Source organism: Boleophthalmus pectinirostris, unplaced genomic scaffold (genome assembly GCF_026225935.1).
Source record: "Boleophthalmus pectinirostris isolate CB_2022bp ecotype Guang Dong unplaced genomic scaffold, ASM2622593v1 HiC_scaffold_4, whole genome shotgun sequence".
Taxonomy (NCBI): Eukaryota; Metazoa; Chordata; class Actinopteri; order Gobiiformes; family Gobiidae; genus Boleophthalmus; species Boleophthalmus pectinirostris.
The window spans coordinates 27220143-27240730 of record NW_026571353.1 but is presented as its reverse complement, the minus strand read 5'-3'; the positions used below and the strand labels follow the sequence as shown (position 1 = coordinate 27240730).

The following is a 20588-nucleotide window of genomic DNA, read 5'->3' as shown; positions in this document are numbered from 1 at the left end:
TTAATAATATTTCTAAATTGAATAAAATGTATTAGAGATATTTATTTGAAAAAGTAAATTTCAAATAAGTAAATCTGAAGTGAAAAAAAAAAAAGACAACAAAGACAATTTTTCTGACCCCAGGACGGTACTTTACTAGATCTTTTATCAGTCTCTTACCGATGCTCCTTTTCATTTTGGATTTTGGAGCCACAGGTAGTGCTCAATAGACACAATAGCCTGACTGATTTCTCTGATTAGTATTTCTTTGGTCTAATCAGTGCTATACAGTTGTAGTGTCTGATCAAAGTAAGTATCATCAGCTCCTCCACTCATCTTCAACCTTGTTCTTTCAGTGTTCTGTTGTAGAAATGGGGTGTGAAGTGGGGGGGTCATAGCAGGTGGTGAGTCCATTGACCAATTATCTGGGTTAGTGTGACCTGTATTGTTTACTTTCAAGGAACTGGTACTGAAAGCCATTTGTATTAGTTTTTAGTAAGACAAAATAAAAACAAATGGGATTGATAAATATGAGGAAAAGGGTCAAGTCTTTTCCTCCCCAGAACTAGGATCAGGTGTCAGGGTCGAGGCGTGTTATGCGTCCATTGTTTGCGCCTGTTCCTTGGGTTACCGTGACCTCCAGCTCGACTTCCCTTTTAGAAGATGCAGACCCTGTAATCAGTTTCACTTTTTCATATGATATAACAAATGATAAAAAAATGTAAGCACACATTTCTGGCCTGAGGATAGAGTGTCACGAGTCCAGTGTTTGGCACAATTATCTGGGTTAACATGACCTCAAACTGCTTCTCTTTTAGGAGATGTGGACTTCTCATTTGAAATAAATACTGTAATTGTTCCACTTTGTCAGATGTAAAAAATATGACCTAAAGCTCCTTAATTATTTTGCCATCTCTTGGTTTGAAATTACTGTTTAAAGACACACATCTGGAGAATGTCATTTTCTAGAGAAAAAAGTACTACTCTTTTGAGAATATATGTTTAATCAAATATGTTATTTGATCACAATTCATGTTAAAATTGTTAAATCTCTAATCTCTAACGGCACTAACACTGACCCCAGTGGTACACCATAAGTTTCTATCTTTCTGAACTATTAGAAAGGAAATGGTCTTAGTTTTGGCCCTTATGGCCTTTCCATCGTCTCCTGACCTACATTCACACATCAATATATCAATGGAGAGATGTGTGCTTAGGTCAAACATTAGAAAAAAAAATACAGTGTTGTGGTTTTTCTTATTTTGACTTCTATGTTTTTTCAATATTTGTATTTTGTTTGTTAATTAAATACAATTTATTTTTTACCTATTTAATTCCAAAAATACGAATGAATAATTGAAGAAATGTTTTGTCTGCTAGTATTGTATTAACACGATGACTATAACTCTATGTTATTGCTTTGTCTAGAATGTTCTACGGTATGGCATTAAACTTGCGTATCATGACTGAAATTCAATTACTAAGAGATAAACTACGCACTTTTATTGTTCGCACAGGGCCACCTCTCCACAGATTTGAACTGTAACTTATGCCATATTGTGTAAAAGGAATTCCTCCAAGACAAGCATGTAGTCGATCCTTGACCAAAAAAGTTACATTGTGCACCTTTAAATTGTACTCTACTTGATACATTTTGATTATACTTTATCTCTGTCTAAAGCTTGTTCTCCAAACTACCCATGCCAGTGCACATTTGCGCGTAGCTCCTCTCCCTCCCCCCATTGTGTTCCCTGCTCCTGACCTTGACTGCAGACTGCACCGCTACAGTGATAATCTATTTTATGGTTAAACAAACACACACACACAGGCGAAGAGGAGCAGACAATAGGCCAGACTTATAATGGAAATGCCATCTGTTTGGGCTGGAGCAGTTTTCCAGTGACTTTCTTATACAGCTATTGTGTTCATAATGCAAATATAAAGTCTTGTATAGTCAATTGTTGCAAAACACTTGTCTGCAAAATCATAGATTTTTAAAAAGGTTTGGTGGAAGGGCTCATTTGGCGGCACTGTGTCTGGTTGGTTAAAGGGCTTGTATTACAGCGTTTTCCGATCTATGTTATAATGTTATTTCTTCATCAGATACATTCCTAGAGTTTTCTTTTGTTTCATTTACACATATTGAAGACACAAACGTTGCATGTTTAGTAGGGGTGTAAGAAAAAATGGATTCAGTGACATATCGGGATACTTCATTGCACAATTCTTGAATCAATTCAAAATGCATCTGAATAGATTTTTTAAATAATATTTTTCACTAAAATTCATTAGTTGCATTCATTGTTCTCATAATTTTAAAAAGGTAATATTTTTTTATTTCATACAATTTGGTTCTCGTGAAGGTGTAATTGACAATTTTATTGGAAGTAATTATTGATAAATTGCAATATATCATCCATAGTTTTAGTATTGGGATATATATCGTGATATACTGAATCGTGACATGCAGATCATGATATGTATCGCATTGTCAGACTCAAGGCAATGCTCACCCCTAATATTTAGGCTGTGTTCAAACAGAAATCACTCTTCCACCATGTGATGTCATGTGGTAATATAGGAAGCGTTCCACTGTGTTTTTAAACTCCATACACCTTTACTTGAACCATCTGGATAATTTTCAGTCTCTACTGAACTAAAGATAAAAGGTAGACGTTAACCTGAAAACTGTTGCTTCATGACATCACAAGGTGAAGCAGAGCATTTTGTGCTTTGGAGATGTAGACAGGCTAATAATAAAAGATTACTCAAACATGTGTGAATGACGCAAAACTGACTCTTTTGCACCATACAGGACCTTTATATTATTAATACTGGGAATTGTATGGTCTACTCTACAATATGGTGAATTTAAAAAGTTGATTTAAAGATATGGAAGAGTAGAATATCAAGTTAAATGTCAATTATAGAACTATAAAAAATATACAAAAATATACAAAACAGTCTGGAATAAACCTGCAGAGAAAAAAAGTGTAAACGCTAAAAGGTGATGTTTCTACGCTTTAATTTTACATTCATTATTTTACTTAAGTGTTGTCATAATATAAAATTTTAAAATCCAATTTCAGCCCAAAAAAAAGGTACTCAGAAGCAATTTTGCTAACACGATGATAGTTAGATATACTGTAGATAGACTATGTAATTTTCAACACCAAATAATGGTACATTGTGTAATAGTATATGATCTTCGGTGACTCCTAGCATATACACTATCAGTGAAAAGTTTGGACTCACCCTCTCATTCAATGTTTTTTCTATATGTGTACTACTTTCGATTTGATTTTGATTTGATGTACGTACAGAAGACATCAAATACTGTATATGGAATTATGTAACAAAGAAAAAAGTTAACTACAATTTTTTTTAACCAAATCCAAAAGTTGTATGATCAAATCTTCAAAATACCCATCTTTGCTTAGTCAAATAAAGTGTAGTGTTTAGAGTTTTTTGTTTACTAAATTATCCAAAATATCTTGTTTCATATATTTGATGTTTTCTGTATGAATCTAAAATGTAGAATTGAATGAGAGGGTGAGTCCTCTCATTCAATTCTGTGATTTTGTCCGATTTATGTAATTCTTCCAGTATCAATGCACACTTCAGAATTTCCAACATTCTTGTAAATCCCTTAAGGATAATTCAAAAATATCACTAAGGCTGTTGCATAATAGAAAAAAGAGGAAGTGCAGCAGTAGGTCACAGTGAACCAAAATAGTCGGCGGTCAGGCTCTCCTCAGGAACAGGATTCAAAAACACATGAAATATAGCCCAAAGGAAAGCAAACAAAGGTCACCCCGTGTACCTATTAAAGTGGTAAATGTTATTCTCTCTTTGTCTAAAAAAGTGCTACAAAGACATAAGACTCTAACCCTAAACTTCACTGGTTGATTTTAGTTTTTGGAAGGCACTGATGCCATACTCCCATAGGATTTGATTTGATTCCATTGTATTTATAATGGAAATGTTGAGCCTGATGAGAGATTGCATATTACAGCAAAATTTAAAGATACATCATGTAACTTTTCTGGTAGAGGGTCTGCACCTGCTTGTCACTGTTGAGATATAGTTATTTTGTTTGGAAGTTTCACTGTATAGTATTAAACCTTTCCTATCTTCATGGAGACTAAACCAGACCAAGTTACAGGTCAAGATTCACAGTCAGAATGTTTGTTTCTCTATGTATTTTTGAGCAATAAAATCACCATACTGTGGAACATTTCAGAAAGTGCAATGTCATATCCATAGAAACAAATAGATGATGGACCCCCAAACAAAAAGTTACACAGTGTGCCTTTATTTTATTACCAGTAGATAGCAGATGTGAAACCTGTTCCCCCCTTCCCCTCCCCTTATTTGGCCTTTGTTCAGGCTCTCCTGTAGCCTCATTCATCAGCTGGTTTCACTTCATGGAAACCGTCTGACCTCGCAGCATTAGGATTCGTAGGCAGGTACTTTTTTATTTAACCAATTGCTGCTGTTTGGTCTTGACATCAGAAATGCACCAAATCCCATACGAAGAAGGACAATAACGTCTTTCCCCTTGATAAATTTCACCAAACATTCTCTTTGTTCCGGCTTTAAATCCTCAATCTCAGGAATCATTGCCAACACAGAATGTATGTCTTCGTCTACATCCATCTCGACCGCTTTGTTTACTGTTTGCTGTGCCACAAAAGTGACCCAGACAGACGCTTGAGTTTGACATCATAGTTTCACAGCTCTTCACAGACTGGCCGGTGCACCGTCCACCACTTCTGGGGTTCTTGCAAACTGTCTAGTGTATCCTGATTCATGACCTAGTTGCTTCAGAGAAATGAAATTGAGTGGAGGCACTAGGTGACACCAGCCTGGCCAGCTCTACTGTGCTCTGTAGTCTTTTTCTGTCAGGTCAAAGGTGGCACATTATCAGACTGCAGTGACATCGACAGCATCTAGTGGTAATATGTGAGAATACAACGGGGCGGGGCGGGCAATCTAATTACAGATGGCAGCTTTAAACACTATTCATCTTAGTTTCTGTATTAAATTTTATGTCTTATATATTGTGGTGATCATCTGAAAGTCAGCCGTTTTCGGTATAGTTTGGCATTGAACATTATATTTACATTTTTGACTTGTGACTGCAGAAAAAGAAACTCCCTGAAGTTAGTGAACTGTCAGGCAAAGCAACAGCCAGGAAGGTTAGGTCAGTTTGATCATTTTAATATCAAGTCCCTAGTAGTAAATGATAAAGAAAAGGCCATGTTGAGTTGTATTTCATTTGAAAATACAACACCAGTTATGATTTTCCCCATGTGCCCTGATTGCTATTTGTTCGTAATCAAACTTGTTTTTTCTGACAATGTGTTTCAATCAGTTAATAGTGATAATAATGCCATACACTGCTGTTTTTCAACAAAGCCTCTCAAAGTGTTATGAGTCATTATTCATTCGCTTCATGGTGAATGTAAGCTACATCCACCATCAATCATTCTCAAAACATATTCATGCTAGGCAGGTGTAGTGTTTTGCCAGAGGACACAACACTACACTTGGTCTAAGATGAATATCAGTAACTATAATCTATGTAAATTATCAGATAAGTGCTAAAAATGTGCCTGTAAAAAGACTACATGCTTTCTTACTTTGTTCTCCAGTTTTATTTTCTCAGTCAGACCTAGGGTTGTGTTTTGTTTCATCCAATGTTCCGCCTCATTTTTCATGTGTCTGAGCAAACACTCTAATTCCCCGAGCATTCCTTGGACCCCCATGAGCAACATCCGACATGTCCCCTCGGGAAGAAAAAACTGAGTCCGGGGGGGGCAGCTGCAAAGAATTTGGTGTACACTCTGAATACCTGGGCAGAGCGCAATCACGCACGTGCACACCTTAGATGGAACACTGATCCTGTCTACATCTCCAAAGCTCAAAATGAGAACTCTGTGCACCTTGTGATGTCATGTAGTGACAGTTTTCAGGTTAACGGCTATCTTTTACCTTACCAGTTTCAGGGCTGAAATTATCCAAATGATCTTAGTGATGGTGCATGAAAAACACAGTGGAGTACTTCCTGTATTACCACATGACATCACAAGGTAGAAGAGAGTGCATAAATATGTAGAATTTGGGCCCTATAACGTTTTTTGTTAACAGTCTAAAACATTATCGAAGACTTAATGAATATTGCTCTAATACTACTGGGATCTACATAACAAACCCATTCTAACGTATACTCCACATAAAGAGCTGAGTAAATACAGAATAATTTATCCAATATTGCCCTCCATCGTTGACCTCAGGACAAAAGACTGCCCGCTCGCCTCATTACCAGACATCCCAGTTGCTTAGATACAGCTTCAGTATATGAACCTCTTTACGTCCAATGAATAGAATGAATTCACCTTTTCTAAGAGTCTAGGCAGTCTGCTGTTTGCCTTTTCTTCGTGTTATGTTGACAGACAGTGTATCTCAGTGTGCTCATTCTGTACTGGAAATATAGTACGGCATTTATCACGTGTCAATAATTAGTATATACATGTTCTGTTGACTGTGCTATATTAAAGGTGCACTAAGTAACTTTTTTGTTGGATGCTCTGCCACATGCTTCTCTACATGTACATATTAAAGCTTTGCCTTGAATGTTCCACCATGTAACATTAAATGTATCTATCTCTATGGAGACCAGCAGGCGACTCTGACAGGTGAAGTTATGGCTCAGTTCTCTGGAGATGTAACCCTGCTCAAAATAAGAATGTATGTTGTTTTGTTAAGTTTTTACATTTTATTATTTATTTAATTTTTGAAATGAAATAAATGTAAGGTAGGTATGGTTAATGCTAAAAGATGGAATATTCCAATCTCTGTGAAGACAAGCAACTCTCCACTTGAATAGTCTTTAACATGTATTTGAATTTGACCATCTACAGGTCAAATAATTAACATATCGATGGGAATACAGTGTGTTGAGGTGGGGTTATTTTATTCTTTAAAGGTCCTATATTATGCACAATTGACTCTTGTAAGCTTTTAAACATGTTAGAATGTTAGAATGTTAGAAATGTCATCAAAATATGTACCTGGAGTTGTATTTTGTTTCATTCCCACAAGTTTGAGCAACCCATTATTAGTCTGTCTATATCTCCAAAGCGCAAAATGCTCTGTTCCACCTCTTGAAGCGATAATTTTAATGTTAACTGTTACCTTTTTACCTTTTGTTTAGAGCGTTGAGGAAATTCCAGGGCTGAAATTATTTGAATATTTCTACTGAAGGTGCATGGAGTTTAAAAACACAGTGGCGCGTATCATTTATAACAATATTTTCTGTAGCCATATATCTCTCTTCACACTGTATTATCTGACAGACCTGCTCATGTGTTTTTGTGCAGGGTGCTTCTGTGGTCTGGGTCTGGTTTACTCCAACAAGTCATGCACCATGCCACCCATCACCTTCCAGGACCTGCCTCTTAACATTTACATGGTCATCTTTGGCACAGGCATCTTCGTCTTCATCCTGAGCCTCATCTTCTGCTGCTACTTCATCAGGTACGGATCACTATTACAGGTTTTATATTAGGATTTAATGATAATTTTGCTCACATTAAGAGTCTACATAGATATTTCGCTAACTGTCGAATACACAGACCGGGGGTGGGCAATTATTATTAGAAACAGAAAATATTGTGGAGGGCCGGGCCAAAATGCTTAACTCAGTTTTGCATAATATTAATAAAAAGCAGTAAATAGTATTGTTTTGACAAGCTGGTAAAAAGGGTAAAAGTATATGTTATGATTTAAAAACAACACCTCTAAAATAAAAAGCAATGCAACTTTAGTCCCTGCATAAAATATGTTTATTTTGTAATTACAAATGATCTTAAACGGGCCTGTCAGAGTCAACCAAAGGGCTGTATGTGGCTCAGGAGCTGCATAATGCCCAGGTCTGATATAGACTTTATAAAAACATGGACTAAGAGAGTGTGACGTCACCCATAGCGCTTGAGTTCAGTCAAATGAAGCTCATGAGGCCGGCAGCTATAGAAGGATTTGGAGCCACTTCCTATTCATTTCTTCCCAGGCTGGCGCCACCTAGTGTCTCCACTCAATTTCATTTCTCTCCAGCGTCTAGGTCAGGAATCAAAATACACAAAACAGTTCGCAAAAATCCCGCAAGTGCAAGTTCAGGCACCAGCCAATCAGCAAAGAGCCATATATTTAGTGTTGTCAACGATTCCCAATATCGAGGATTTAAAGCTGGAATAAAGAAAATGTTTGGTGAATTTTATCAAGGAGAAAGACGTTATTGTCCTTCTTCCTACGGGATTTGGGAAAAGCTTAATATACCAGTTAGCCCTGTTAGTGCCGCATTACATACTTCATGACCAAATAGCAGCGATTGGTTAAATGATAAAAAGTACCCGCCTACCTTCGAGCCAACGAATTCTAATGCTGCGAGGTCAGAAGGTTTGTATGAAGTGAAACGAAATAAAACCGGCTGATGAATCAGACTTTTCAGGAAGAGGAATTAATTTATGGACAAAATGGCAAAATAAAAACACCAGGATCATGGAGAGTGGGTTAATGTGAACATTTTAAGACCAAAAAAACGAAGCTCACTGCAGCAGTTACTGAGTGTGAGTGACAAATTTTCAATGGAAAGTCAATTGGAATGAGTGTTGATGTAGCCAGAAGCGCGGTGGCTCCAGCAGGTTAGATATGTCCATTTATATACAGGCTACAGTCTAGAGTCAGATACAGCTACTGAAAAATTTGAAAACTTAATTAAAATTCATCACTAAAACTTTAAGACTCTTTTCATAATAAGTTTAAGCAGGAGCCTGGTTATGTAGCTAATGAGATCTTTTAAATATTTGAAAATGTGTAGGCAATGGATTTTTTAATTCTAATTCAATGCATCATCAGAGGCTTGATTTGAAACACAGATGGAGGGAGAGGCTTTTTGTGCAAATTTCATCTTTATTATTAACATTTATTTACACAGAGGAAAGTCAATGAGATAAACACAATCTTGTTCGTGATTTCAAAATACCTATAAGAACAAATAATTATAACATTCATAAAAAAACAATATATAAATGTCTTGTATTAGTTCAATATAAATTTAATAAACTATCAACATACTGTCGCATACTTTAAAAGCCTTATTTATTTGTTTTAAAAAGAATTTAAAACAATATATCAGCAATTACACATCTTTTTTTTTGTTTTATTGGTACTTTGCTGCTGATGTCATCACTATTCCCTGGGTTTGAAGCTAACAGAAAGCACTACTCTGTCAGAAGCTTTGTTACTCAAGTTAGACTTTATCTGAGCTTTATTTATATTTATATATCCTACACAAACTGACCAGAAAGAGCTGACTTGGTTGGAACTACAACAGGGGAAATGATCTGTGCGCTTAAACAAGTGTCTCACATGTAAAACTACTGTTACAAGCTATCAAGCATTCGTTTTTCACTTATTCACTCTCAAATTTTTTTTTTTTTGAAACACCTAAACAGGACCAGGAACTCTCATATTGATTACAGGCTCCTGAGAACTTAAATCCACTTTGTATAGGCTATAGGCTCTATTCACGCTTATGTTACAAACCAGGAAGACAATTGGAAACATGCGATGACAACTTCTGGCGGGAAATACAGGAAAAATTTGAAAATGTCCCGGATTTCTTCATCTACGTGTTATTGTAGCGTTCTGTTATGTTCAGCTAATCAACAATTACAACCATACCTCAGTTTTCATCATTTCCCCACTGATGCACAACACCGAGCGCACTGGGTACATGTGATTAGAAGAGATGAGGTGCCAAACTGAAAATTATTCCATACGTATGCAGTCTTCATTTTACCACTGATCATATTTACTCCACAGTCAGTAGGCGAGCCCGATGTCGGGAACTACACCGGAAGTTGTCATCCCATGTTTCCAAACGTCTTCCTGGACTGTTACGTAAGCGTGAAAAGAGCCTATTTTTAAATATTTTTTGGTTTTTGATTCACTAGCAAGGACCACGCCACAGCAATGGAATACAATAAAGATATTTATAGATGATGGATAGATATGATGGCTGAGGGGAGACTCAGGATGGGGCCTCTGTCTCCAATCCAAAATGGTCACCCAGCTGATTCAGGACTCTCCCTCCTTGTAGATGATGTCCGGCTGAAGGATGGACAAGAGACAGGGGTGGGAGGGAGGGGGTCAAAAGACCGGACGCAGACAGTTTTGTTGGGATAGGCCGTATAAACAGGGCTACTCCATGAGTAGAGATACAAGTAGGACACTCCCAGCGCGATGTCATTGCAAAGTATCAGTAATGGTCAGTCCTACATTTACCCTTTACATTATGTGCGTACTTGAACTAGAAAACTCCAAAAAGAAGAACAACGTGACACAGCTCCTGCCCCCAAAAGGACACAGGGGACAGTGGGGACAGGATATGAGACAACAGGAAACAGACCAACACTAAAAACCTCACCAGGATGAATGAACTAGGCCACAGTGGGAGGGCAAAGGCACCTGCAGACAGAACAGAACAGTGCGTCATCCACTTTTTCTGAATGACTGGAGCTCTCACAGTGCCATATTGCAAACACCTTGTCATATGGAGAGCTGGAGATTAGATTCATTTGCAGTCTAGTCCGTGGTGATTATCAAAATGTCAAACGCTCGAATTGCTTTGACAGATAGATAGTCTTATTAGAGGAGCTGTACCTGATTTCTACTGTCTTAAGGCCTCCACACACTACAGGAGAATCTGCCCGATTTTGGCTACAATTTCTTCTCCCGAGTGACACAAATTTTTGTCTTTGTGTGCGATTGTGAAGCCACTGTGCTCCTTAAACATCAGCTACGGCAACATACGCTTCGGTAAAAGCCAATAAAACGGAGTATCGGGGCAGACGGTGTGACAGACACAGAGGGGCAAGATACAAACTCAGGATATAGTGAAAATAATGAGAAGACTATTACTCACCTCTCGTAAAGTGGTAAATATAAACTGCAGCATCTCATCAACATTATCCATAGAAATTGCCCAAATAATGACATCCAGTCAACAAAACCGTGCTATTAATCAAGATTGAGGCGTTCTTTGAAAGTAAAAGGTGAGAGTAGTTCCTCACGTATGTCTGTTCACATCCACACAGAGCACGGTTTGAGGTGAAGATGCAGATTGGCGATAGAGACTCTACTTCCTATGTATTTTATCGCCAATTTTCTAAGTATACTTCAAGTTTCTGAAGTATTGCACCATGTTTCACGAATAATAATAACTCCCTTTTGACTTATCTAAACTAGAGGTGCAGAGCTCTAATCTTTTGAACACTTGAGAGTCTCAAAGTGAGTGGTTTTACTGCAGACAGGAAACAGCTGTTGCGATTGAGCTCACAACATTATATCCTGTGGAACGCAGCCATATCACGCTGCAGTCTTTGCAAAATGAGATTTTAAGTCTCATAAGATTCCCCTCATGTCTGTGGTGTGCACTTTTTGTTGCACATTTAAATCAAACCAAAAAATCCTGTAGTGAAAATCTGGACTAGTTTATTTTAAATGGTTTGCAGTGGTCCAAAGTTATTCTTCACTTAATTTATTTATTAAGAGTATCGTAGTTCATAAGCACTTTCTGCAACTTTGAGAGACCAGAGTGGAGTTTTACCATTACAGTAAGGCTAACAACAACTAGCATGCTGACTGTGCACTTCATGACTCTCACAAACAGAGCTGTTTACTGATACTTTGCAGCTGATATCATCAACATTCCCTGTGGGTGTGAAACTTACTGAAAGCATTGCTCTCTTAGCACATTTGTTATTCAAGTTAGACTCTTTATTTTAACACAATCTGGCCTGGGAGAGCTGGTTTAGTTGAAACTACAACAGGTGAGCTGATTTGTGCAGTTAAACAAGTCTCTCACATAAAATTACAGTCACAAGCAAGAAAGCATTAGGCAACAAGTTCATTTCATTTTTTATTTTATTTATTTATTTTTTTTATCAGACACCTAAACAGGACCATAAACTCTCACAGGCTCCTGAAAATCTGCTGTTTGCTAATGTGCACATTGTGTCACCATTGTAACTGCTGAACATGCCACCAATAGAGATACATGTAGAACACTAGGGCTGGATATCATTAAGAAGTTGCCAATACGATACATACCCTGACACATAGGCCACGATACAATACATATCTCAAGACAGTGCACTTTTGATTCAGTATGATACATTTCAAATCAATTCGATGCAGCTTCAATAAAAAAAATAATGGCTAAATCATGGCTGTGATGCTAAAAGTCTTTGTTAAACCACTTCTTGTACAAAGTTAAACACACCCATGTAAATCATCAAAACTGCAAAAATGTCAAATGTGTCGCATTAACGAGTTTCCTTCCTCTGAACACGCAATAAAACTGTAGTGCTGTAACAAAATCATTTTACAAAATATACCAAAAAACACTCTTGGCGATATATCGATATAGCAGCCCCTGATATTGATACTGTATCATCACATTAAATGATACGATATAGCGATATTTTTGCACACCCATATAGAACACCCCCATCAATACAGTATGTCTGTACTGGGACAAGATACATTTTGCTCAAATAATTTGGAACAAAGGAAGTCAATCACGATTAATCAGAAAAAGCTCTTTTATCCATATAATGATTAAGCCCCATGAGTACTTCTCGTCAGCCTCTGTTTGCAGTGTCTTTGTCTGACTTTTTCATTTAAATCCACTTTGTCATCGAGCCTGTTGTGTCTGTAAAAACACTTGGGTCTGATTCATAAGCAGTGAGTCACTTCCTCTGGCCCCTGTGAAGAGGCTGGAGGTAGACTGGAGGAGGGTAATTGTGATTTCATTTATAGTTCAGCTGATTCACCACATTGTTCTAAAATCGTCTCAGGTTTATTAATTTGATTAGACTAGGGTTGCCAAATGTATCGAAAATCATACACTAATCGATACTAAAACAGGTATCGAAACTAGATACTCATTTGAGCAGTTATCGATACAAAAAAAAAAGTTGCATTCACAGGACAAAAATGAATCTTTCCCGATTAGCTTTAGAATGATTGAGCAGTTTCAGAAAGAGCACAGAGACTAATATAGGTCCATGAACCACAATGAAACTTACCTGGACAACTGAATGATTTCACAGATATAAGGCCTCAGTATATTTTAAAAAGTATTATTATTTACAGTAGTGTTGAAAATCACATTCTATTATCTAAAGAAATAAGTTTTTTTATTATCATCGTGGTGTCAATATTGAGGATCGAGTCTGTACCTTAATATTAAACTCAAATTTTAGTGTCATTACAACACCTATTAAGACCAATGCTTACCAACCTTTTTTGTGTCGAAGTACCCCCTAACCTTTGTCTTACTCTCAAAATACCACCTAACTCAGGTAATAAGTTTATTATAACAGTATGTTGTCAATTATATCTCCTTGTTTTAATGATATTGATGTCCAGAGATGTATACTTCCAAGCATTGTAAAGATATTAAATGTACATGTTTGCAGAAACCATTCTAACTCTCTGCTAAGTACCACAATACCACTGTACCCCTAGCTTAGGCGCTGGTTTAGAGCACACATTTTAATAAATTATTTCAATATTTTAGGTTAATGTTTTGTTCAAATAAGAGTAGAGTATAAAACTGAAGGCGCAAACTTTTCTAGTGAAATGTCTGCCACCTGCTAGTTTCCAGAGGGGAATCAGCTGGAAAGTTCCCCTGACTTGTACCCTTTATGAAACTAAGTGAATCTATATACATATAAAAAAAAACAACAACTAGAAAAGCACTCAGAGAGCGCAGACCTCTGCCAAGGACTACCCCCAATTTTTTTTATAAATTGCGATAAAATCAGTCTTCTGGATCAGATCCGGATCAGCCTTTGGAATATGAAAGAGGATCCCATTGTCCATCCCTGAGTCAAATTTCATGGGGTTTGGTCAATAATTAACCGAGATATTGAGAAACAAAATTTTTGGCCCCATTTACCACAATGTTAACTAAAATTTCAAAGTGATCCAGAATCCAGGATTTCTTCCGGATCACCCCCAAAATGAAATCAGTTCTTCCTTTTCACATTTCCAACAAATCCTGAAAATTTCATCAAAATCGGTCCATAACTTTTTGAGTTATGTTGCAAACAAACAAACAAACAAACAGAGAAACGCCGGCAAAAACATAACCTCCTTGGCGGAGGTAATAACAACATGTTTTTCATTATATATGTTGTATTTATAACATTATAATTATGAATTGCCAGTACTCTCCTCAGTCCATCTGCAGAACTTGGGCAGTGGGTCTTTAGATGATAAAATGCTGGTTCTATGTGGTCAGACGCCAAGTTGTCTCAGAAAATGTCTCGCAGGTAACTTGTGGGTGTTGACTGACCTGAGTCCATATTCCTTAGACATCATCAAGCCAGGGGGACGTTCGAGCCAGTAATCTTTCAGAGAGATCTTATTGCTGTGCCTGGAATGTTTCACAATATGGCATTAAACACATTTATATCTGCGGAGAACAGCAGGCAGCACCACCAGACCAAGTAACAGGTCAGGTCTGTAGAAAGGCGAGCCCACTAATAATAAGAGTGCAAATTTTTAAAGGTACGTTTCTTTGCAATAAAATAAATCTGTAATTTAATATGATTTTATATTTAATGCCATACTGTGGAGCATTTCAGGTAAAGCAAGGCTGATGACAAGCAGGTGGTGAAACCTCGGTAAAAAAGTGACATATTGAACCTTTCAAGGCAACAGAAATATCACTTGTATGAAAGACTACACATCTTTTTATCAGATACTGTACATGTTTTCTGATAGTTGACCCACCCACCTCTAATTCATTAAACATGTTGTATATGATCTCTCTGTACTCCCATAGTAAAAGCTTTGAGTTCTGTTTAGGCCCAGACTGTTCCTGTTCTAATCTGGCACAGGCTGGGAGTGTTCTCCAGAGCAGCTGTAAAAATATACAGAGGGAAACCAACGCAAATATTAAATACCTCTAATTACTCTGTGATTCCTCTGCACAGGGCTGGTCCAGTTCAGAACACCCAAACCCACATCTATAAAATCTCTGTACTAACACATGTGAGGCACAAAATACATGTTGTGTGGTCAAATAAAGAAGCAGCCAATGACTTTTATTTCATGATTTATTGGTGTTATATGTATTTCTTTAGTCATAGTGGTCTGCGATACATTGCTTAAAGGTCCTATGTTACGCCAAACTGATTCTTGTGAGCTTTAAGCCATGTTCTAATGTTGTTAACTTACCTCCTCAAAAGTGTACCTGGGAGCTGTGTTTTGTTTCGTTCACACATGTTTGATAAACAGGATACCGTCTTTTCCAGGATACTGAAATCAGGATACTGCGTTTACATGAACACACACAAAACCAGGATACTTAAAAAGCTCATCATAATTGGGTACGTGAGCACATGTGAGTAGTATATAAAAAGTATACTAATCCATTTTGGAGTCAATTTAGAGAAGCCTAGACTTATATGTGTAAATATTGGACTGCCTATGTTTCTTCACAGATTTGAAGAAATTCCTAAACCTGTTCCTAAACCTTATTTGTGCAGCTGAGCCTTCCATACACCATATGATTGATGATATGACAGATCTACAGAGGTGTATTGCACTTACTAGAGAAAATGTGCATTCATGAAGAGATACTAACAGGACAGTGCTCTGGTCAGACAGGTTCACTGGTCAGACAGGTTCACTGGTCAGACAGGTTCACTGGTCAGACAGGTGCACTGGTCAAACAGGTGCACTAATACGGCCTCATGTGTCACAAACTTTAACACCTCATGCAATAACAGTTAAGCTTTTCTTTATAATTTTGTAAAATTTAGAAACTCGAGTCTCTCAAGAACAAATGAAATGTTTATTTTAAAGTGCACATGGACAACAATGCATGCACACCAAAAGAATGAGTTTTTAACACTTTGCTTGGTAAAATAAAACATTTATTTAGTGTAATTATTAACAGGAAAATGCATGTATAGATTCAGGAAATACCGTAATTTATGTTAAATGGAATCTTTGCATATACATGGAATTTATAAAAATACAGTAATGAAGCAAACACTATTATACAAGTTTACAAGCAGTTTACAAGTTTACAGTTTACAAGCAAGAAAAATCATGCTAATAGCACTTAAGGGTTAATATGCAAAATAAGCCACATAAGGTTCTTTAAATATTCACTCCCAGTTTATGCAAAGGGTCTTAATTTGTTCTCTTCTGTATTTCCCAAAAAGCAAAACATTTGATTGGTGCATGGTGGTTATTGTGGAGGAGCCACACTTCACATTTGGTGTGTACCACATCCCCCAGTTTGGTCCTGTTTTGCTTGAGCTAAGTTTAGTCCTAAGGTTGACCTGGTTTGGTCTTGTTCTAGTCCTGGTTCAGTCTTGGTCTTGTCCAGGCTTTAGTCACACTTATAATGTGATGATGTTGTCTCACTATAACACCATAACAGCCTTGATTGCTTACTTATACTTGCTTTGCTAAGTTACAGTAAATGCAGTTTCCTGTTTAGATGCTATTTTTACCATTCAAACAACAAGACGGATATATAGATACTTCTTTAAAGGGCCCATATTTTCTATGTTATAATGCTGTTTCCTCATCAAAAACATACCCAGACTAATAATAAAGGGTTACTCAAACATGTGTGAATGAAACACAACACAACTCCATCCATGTTTTCAACACAGTAACACAATTATACATGATTTAAAGCTCACAAGAGAAAATTTTAACTCTTTTATTTATTTTCTGGGCATCTTATATTGTGTTATTACTTTTTGTCCTACTTTTAACAACATCCAATAAAGACTGCGTTGTTATAATTTTCTTTTCTTCAGGGCTACTACGTATTTTATCAGTGAAATCGTAGCAGGTCTTAACACGCTCACTCCCCTTTCACCCTGTTTGTATGGAAACTCTAAACACATGTACGTGCAGTATCCTTTCATTGTTCTTTAGTCAGATTTGAATCAATTAATGTCAACAATAAACCCAATGACAAAAACAACAGACAACTTTATTTTCAGACGGTTTCGACTAATATCGGACTTTAAAGGTGCACTGTGCAACTTTTCTGCTTGTTATACCTTAATCATTCCACATTTACTAATCAATCTACTAACAGATTTGTAATTTAAGATTATTGCTTTGCCAGGAATAGCAAAAGAAAAAAAAAGGTTTGGAGTGAGAGATGACACATCTTTGCCAGGAATGTTCAGCAGTATGGCATTTTACTTATTTATCTCCATGGCAACAAACAAGTGACACCACCAGGCCAAGTGACAGGTCAGGTCTGTGCAGAGGCAGCTCACCTCATAGTAGTATAGATGCTTTAAAGATGTTTTTAGCAATTAAAGCACACGGAATTGAAGAAATGTGAGATATATAAGTTTAATGCCATACTGTGGAACAGAGGTGGTTTTGCAAGTCTCAAGTAAGTCTCAAGTCTTTGACCTCAAGTCAGAGTCAAGTCCCAAGTCAAATACATGCAAGTCCAAGTCGAGTCCCGAGTAACTGGCCCAGAAGTCCAAGTCACGTTCAAATCATCTGCTTTGAACTTCGAGTCATTTCAAATCTTTAAACCAAAGTACTAAATATATTTTAGATTTTTGCAATTTACATGAATTTTAAGCTAAATTGTACTTTAAAAAGTCATGGTATATTTATACATGAGTATTTATATAAGAGAATTTTTCAAGAGTGTGAATTATTACGGTCAGAATAGAAAGAATTAAGATTTAAAAGTGCAGTTATTTTGTCATGTAGTATGCACTGAAATGGAAGGATCACCTTCTATGTAGTTCCCTCTGTTTTACTGTATTGTACTGTATATTACTGTATTGTTCTGTATATTACTGTAGTACATTTGAGTATACCATATCACAGTACTTCAGTTACATCCATTGTAATAAATAGATAAGTAGGAGGGACATGTTTCAGTCTGTTAAAAGTATTTTCTGAAAACATACATTTTTAGAAGAAGCATCAAGTCTTCTCAAGTCACAGGCCTAAAGTCAAGTCAAGCCCCAAGTCATTGAGCTTCAAGTCCAAGTCGAGTCCCAAGTCTTAGTCCATTTTATCAAATCAGGTCTCAAGTCCTAAAAATAGTGACTCAAGTCTGACTCAAGTCCAAGTCGCCAAGTCTTGCAAGTCCTCACCTCTGCTGTCTAACATTTCGGGCAAAGCAATACCTCTTAATGGATACAATACGATAACATACCCAACAAAAAAGTTACAAATTGTGCCTTTAAATGGGGCATTGATTGAACAAAACATGTGTTGGTGTAAACTTTACGGTTAGAATGGTTTACACATACAATAAAACTCCACGGAAAATATTTCACTGTTTGGAGAGGACATTGTATAATCAAAATAACTACAACCCTCAAGAATTTTTAGTTGCAACAATCCAAATTCCAAGTTTCATTTCATAGTGATTAATTTTGTTAGCAGCCCTTTGTAGTACCAAGAATGTCATTTAAAATCAGCCTGACATCTCACACCAAGATATGATCTATGTTTTTAGTTGTGTGAAAACAAAGATCCCAAAATAACTGGGGCCTTAAGATAAAGATCTGTGCTCCATTGTTGCTTTTCGGGGGGTGGTGCCGTCATCTGAACACTAACAGTCAGCGCATTCATTAGACCCCTTTGTGCGAGTGTGTGCTTCCATACAAACTGATCACTGCTGTTGTGTAGTGTGTAATGATAGGAAATTATCAAAGCATAACTGGCGGTTACAAAAGCCCTGGTTTACGTTGTGTCATTATTTGAAGGTGCTGTATCTGATTTTTGCTGTCTTAAAAGCAGGAAAAACTGAAGTAGGTCATTTTAAAAATGTCTTAAAGGACCCATATTATGCTGTTTTCTGATATGTTTATGTTGTTTCCTCATCACAAATATATGCAGAGTTGTGTTTTGTTTCATTCTCACATGTTTAACACACAAACTCTGCATATTTAGGTGGAGTTCTTCTCTCAAATGGACAACACTGTGCCCCACTTAATAATACAGGAAGCGCTTCACTATGTTTTTAAACTCCATACACCTTCACTAGAATCATTTGAATAATTTTAGCCATGGAATTGAAGATCTTTACTGAACTAAAAGGTAAAATGGAGCTGGTAACTTGCATTTTGAGTTTTGGAAATGTAGATAATGATAATAAAGTGATAATAATAAAGGGTTACTCAAACATGTGTGAATAAAACAAAACACAACTTCAGGTATGTTTTTGAGGAAGTAACAACATTCATAGCTTAAAGCTCACAAGAGTGAATTTGGCATAATATAAAAAACAAAAAACAGAACTAGTTCACTTTTAAACAGTTTGCAGTGGTCCAAAGTTATTCCTCAGTTATCTTATGCTTTTAGGGCTTCCTAATTATTCACTGTGATGTGTGTAGAATCCCTCTGTTGTCCAGGTAGAATCCATGGCAAAAAGAGAAATTCAATTTGTAGTTTATTTAGGTTAAAAACGTTTCACAGCTCATCTAAGATGCTTCTTCAGTTCTGGTCAAAATTCTGGTGGACACTGTCTATTATCTGGCTGAAAGAGGAGCTAACTACAGTGAAACTTCTCTGAAACTAACACACCTACTTGTTTATAGAGGAGTTCCAGAGTAGTTTCATTGTAGTTAGCTCCTCCCTTTAAGCAGATGTCCACCAGCATTTTGACCAGAACTGAAGAAGCAGCTTGGATGCGAAAAGTATTTGACATAATTAAATTTTGTCCAGTTGACAAATAGAATTTCTCCTTTTGCTATTCACTGCGATGAGTTTATAAGCACTTTTCACAGGTTTCAGTCTGTAAAGCTAAGAACAACTAGTATGCTAATCACGCACTTCCGGAATATCAACAAAATGCTTTATAACTAGTTGCAGATATTACACAACAGATTCAAGAGCTGCTTATACAATATACCCATGTATATATAAATGCATGGGAAACAAATTGTGTACCGGCCCTTCAAGGACACAAATTCATGTTTCTCTCAGCACTAAAAGAAGAGTAGCTAAAAGTGTATAAAGATAAAGATGAAGACAACATAAATTAAAGTTCAAACTGGATTAAATTACACTTTTTTGTTTGTTTTTTGCAGCAAACTGCGGCACCAAGCCCAGAGCGAACGCTTTGGCTACAGAGAGGTCAGTCTGTGTCCTGTCGATCAGCTTTTACTATTTCAGTGAAATACATTTAAATATGAATCATTTTTGTTTTGCTTTTCACTATTTCCACAGGTGGTTTTGAAAGGTGATCCAAAGAAGCTGAACCTTCATGGGGTAAGGATGAGTCTACTTTTTCTACTGTAATTTTTCATTACTCTGAAATCCACAGATCAGACAGGTTCATGTAATTTTAGATTTCAGATGAAGCGGAGGGAGCTATATAATATCTAGCGTGTATAATATGGAATTGGGTGCGTTCATAAAGTTGCCATGTCAATCTTGTGGCTTAATGTATTTTCTATTGACAACAGTCCAAGTCTATGTTGTTTATGATTTGTGACTGATTAATGTTCACA

The 20588-nt window shown here is 36.7% G+C and overlaps 1 protein-coding gene across 2 annotated transcripts in view; it reads left to right on the top strand.

Moving 5' to 3' along the window:
• The window catches only part of rnf122 (ring finger protein 122), a 35664-nt gene that overhangs the window by 11684 nt on the left and 3392 nt on the right, over positions 1 to 20588 (top strand). For both annotated transcript variants that reach the window (XM_055162070.1, XM_020932353.2), the window contains exons 2-4: positions 7365 to 7521; positions 20166 to 20211; positions 20305 to 20346. In XM_055162070.1, coding sequence (XP_055018045.1) covers positions 7365 to 7521; positions 20166 to 20211; positions 20305 to 20346 — 245 coding nt within the window. The remainder of the gene's footprint in view (positions 1 to 7364; positions 7522 to 20165; positions 20212 to 20304; positions 20347 to 20588) is intronic.